The sequence below is a fragment of the Fomitopsis serialis genome (genome assembly GCF_022376445.1).
Source record: "Fomitopsis serialis strain Sig1Antser10 chromosome Unknown B0H18scaffold_124, whole genome shotgun sequence".
NCBI classification, from domain to species: Eukaryota; Fungi; Basidiomycota; class Agaricomycetes; order Polyporales; family Fomitopsidaceae; genus Fomitopsis; species Fomitopsis serialis.
This window is the reverse complement of record NW_025955084.1, coordinates 31,782-35,764: the sequence shown is the minus strand read 5'-3', so window position 1 is coordinate 35,764 and position 3,983 is coordinate 31,782. Positions and strand designations below refer to the sequence as shown.

The 3,983-nt window shown below is 48.7% G+C and overlaps 1 protein-coding gene across 1 annotated transcript; it reads left to right on the top strand.

Moving 5' to 3' along the window:
* Positions 1–500: 500 nt before the first annotated feature.
* Positions 501–3,253, top strand: B0H18DRAFT_958993 (uncharacterized protein; the record flags this gene model as incomplete). The annotated part of the gene is made up of 8 exons (XM_048042768.1): positions 501–572; positions 762–866; positions 904–1,148; positions 1,180–1,330; positions 1,763–2,168; positions 2,313–2,353; positions 2,586–2,744; positions 2,807–3,253. The coding sequence occupies 8 exons, from the start codon at positions 501–503 to the stop codon at positions 3,251–3,253; spliced, it is 1,626 nt and encodes a 541-aa protein (XP_047887517.1).
* Between the last annotated feature and the right edge of the window lie 730 nt (positions 3,254–3,983).

The following is a 3,983-nucleotide window of genomic DNA, read 5'->3' as shown; positions in this document are numbered from 1 at the left end:
TAGCCAGCCACTGTATGCACTCAGTAAAATTCCTGTATACTCTCTGAATGAAGGGCTATCAGATGAGCATACTATGTATACTATGATTTGTTACTGGCTGAGGCTATATAGGCCCTACAGTGTGTGAGTGCTTGGAGCAATGGCCCACCAAGCTGCCAGTCACATGATATGTTTACCAGTTTCCTTATTGGGGGAACTGCTAAGGCGTTACAGTACTGTTTGTGCTTCAAACATTGGTATCATATCACCTATATTGCCAACCCTCAAAACATCGGCCCTATCATACATAAGTTACACTTTGCTGTCCCAGGCCACAAGCCATACTACACTGCTGATCTCACCATGTGCGAGCAAGGATATCACCACCGCATCAGTGGCAGCACTTTGAGTATGCCAATGCCTCTGATAGCCCTTTATTGAGCAAGAAGTGCATATACAAGAGTGCAACAACTGGCAGCTTGTGCATACTTTGTTGGCTGACAAGTTGGCAGGACTCCACCATGGACTCCAGAATTGCTGTCCTGCTGCAAAATCTCTTGGTGCTGTCCCGTGAACTGCGCGGATACCTCCTGGTAAGCAAGCACGGGGAGGTGCATGTCATCTCCATGTACTCAGAGGGAGCAAGGACATACATGGGTGGCCAACTTGAATGGGTGGGACAATTCACAGTGTTGGGCAGGGCGCAAACTTACGACAGGGACAGGGAAGGAGTGATTCACACACCAGCTTGACGGACAGCAAGCTTGTGCGAGATATGATAGATCAGAGCCTTCCTCTGTCTAAGAGGACCTAGCCAACAACATCAGCAAGTGAAGATTGGGACGAGCAATCAGCTTCTTGACCTCCCGCGGAACTGCCAACTGCTGGTAAATGTGAATCAATTACTGGCATGATGTGTCACAGGGTCTGTTCAGTCTTGCCAATGAAGAAGATGCACAGGCAAAAGGATTCATTGTGTCAGGTGGGGGGGAGGGCAAGCATCAGCTTGGTGCACACTTGCGGGGCAGCCGCCAATGCTCAACCACAAGAGCAACAACAGAGCGGACAACACTTGGTAGGCAGTGCCATGCATGCAGGAATACCGCAAGGAATCAGGGTCAAAATATTACAGCACACTCAGCTGGAATGAGGACATATGAGGCAGAGTGGTGAGAATGACTTGAGGCCTATGGATACTAGTAAGCACGAGTGTGGTCAAGATCAGGGCACAGAGGAGCATAGGCCAAACAAACTGGAGGACTGTCAACGGCGAGTCATACACAGATGGGCATGTGAGGATGCAGCAAGCGCCGTGTCCGGTTCCAAGAAGAAGGACGTGGCAAATGGAAGGGTGTTGAATGTGGTGACAAATGGGTGTCAAACGTTAACTCAGAGAATGCGGGGGCACTCAAGCGAGCAACAGATGGAGTAGCAACAAGAGGACTCAAACAGGGTCGGACCACCATATGACACTGCAATGAGCAACTGCAGGGACAAGTACGTGTCCCCAGGAGTGGAAGGTGGGGAACTAGGGGAAGGTTCCCATCAATTGTGAGGAAATGTTGTGACTCAAATGAACAGAGAGTATGATAGCGGAAATAGACTCACCAGCACGACCCACATGCCAGCCCAAACTCTCCTCACGAGTGCTCACCAACCATTGCCGACTGCAAGCTGATTGTTATGCTAACAGAAAGAGGGCAAGGATGAGTCAAGGCTTTTAACCCAAGAAGTGTTCCTTCATGCGCAACCGCACACTTGAAGGTAGTCGTTGTCTTCAAAGTGGAGTGTGGCACAGCTGGCAACTTCGAGGAAGCAGGCTGCCGAAAAAGAATGGAGTGAGAGCAGGAAGTGGAGGAACAAGGTTGAAGGGTTAGTGGAGGCTCAGGAAGATGCAGATGATTGCTCAAGAGCCCAAACCACAGTCCACAGAGCCCTCCCACCCCCTACCAAATTCTCTTGCATCGACTCCACCTCGAGTCCTAGTGTTCCTGTTGTGGCTTGTGCGGCATCCCCAAGCCATCCTCCTCTCGCAGACCTGAGCTCTCACAACCAGACCAAATCACTTCGGAGTGTAGACTACCTGCAGCAAGCACATATCAGATATGATAGGCCCTTCATTGTGTATTTTGATGCCACCACTGGTTTCTTGCATGGCGAGGAGAAGGGGAAGACAACAAGAGCAGCAAGTCATCAATGTGCTGCCTGGCTAAGGGGGAAGATGCCTTACATAGCTAATTCAGTGCTAGCTGTGATCTAGCAATTGGGTTTCTTTTGCCACCAATGCAACAGAAAATGTGTGCAGAAGCTGCTCTCTGTGATGTAGCATGTAGAATTGTTCGTCAAGACCTATCAAAAAGTAGAACATCCTGTAGTAGGCTGGCAATTGTAGGAGTGCTTTCACCATATTTAACAGTTCTAAACAAGCCACCTCCTCACGCAGTATCATGCTTGCAAAGTCATTCAGTTCTTGGGGTGTTTGGGGTTCAAAAACAGTGATTCCCGGTGCTAAGACTCCAAAGAGTCTTACAGAGTTCAGATCTAAGATCTCAGATTTCAGTTGATCCTGACGTGGACCATCACTCAGTACTCAGTACTTGTCACAGTTGCTCAAGTCCTTACAACACTCTACAAAGCAGGCACACGGAAAACAGACATCCCATCACAATCAAGCAGGATATTCACCTCTTCAGGCCGTGCACCGACTCCAAGGCACTAGGTGTTATGGACCAGGACAAGCTGGTGGATGGGTGGACTCTCGCCACGTAGGTCACTTTTTTTGGCCAGTCATGGTGGCACCTACCACTGCACACAGGCACATTTATAGAGTGGTCATTGGCAATATGAAAAGGACCTTGCAAGAGCAAATGCCAAGAGCAACAAAGCCAGGCAGCTGTGGAAGTTGGGGCAGCTGCAGGACAAGAGCGAGGCCGCACTCTTGCCCATTGAAAAAGTGTACAGCAAACACAGGGAGTCAGCTCAGAATCTCGAGAAGCACCTGGACAACATGTTCAATAACCTAACAAAGTATCCACTGAATGCATGCTGGAACAAGTACGCAGAAATGAGCAGCGACCTTGATGTGCTCAAGGAGCAAGTGAAGGATCTGGGGGATGGTTTGGCGGTTGTGGGTGAGCACAAATATCAATTTGAGACACCACTTACTCACAGGATGTTGCTAGAGGAGCAAATACAGGACATGCGCAGACCGTCCACTGAGCCTGTGGCCAGTAACCAGTGTGGGGGAGAGCAGGGAATGAGCCCACCTTCTTGATGGGTCTGACCCAAGTCAAGAGCCGTATAGATGAACTGGAAGCCTACCACCAAGAGCTAGCAGACTGTTCAAGCTGAACTAGACCAAAACTCCAGCAAAGCCTCTGCTGCCATCTCACATGTGATGCAACAGAAATATGTCAAACTCAAGGAGGAGATGGATTTTGTTAGTGTTTGAAAATCCAGTCCAGTCCAGTCTTTTGACCCCTCAGAGGAAAGACTGCAACTGCGACTGGTCCTAGATTGACCCCAAAATGGTAGGACTGGGACTGGACTGACTGCGACCAGTCCTTTGCAGTCCAGTTGCCTCCAAAGACTGGTCCCAACTGGGTGCAACTGCACATGCATCCCAACTGGTCCTGACTGGTCCTGACTGGTCTTTTTCCAGTTGCAACTGGTTTGTTCAGCAATTATGTCTGCATGTTTGGTTACAAAGCTTCTTGTACTATTGTAATATGGTATATAATGGTAGGCAATAGTGTGTATCCCATGGGAGCATCATATTTCAGTCCATAATGACTGATACAGGCAAGGCATGTGATGTCAGTAAGGGTGAGACAGGTATACCTACCATATTAGGCATAGGTGGAGGTGCATAGATGGACAATACATGTTGCCTAAATAGGTTACATCATTAATATGTCCACCATGTTGTGCATATCCTATGTATTACTGCTATTTATGACCCCCAAAACCTTCCATTTGGCCATGTACACCAGCATATTATGGGG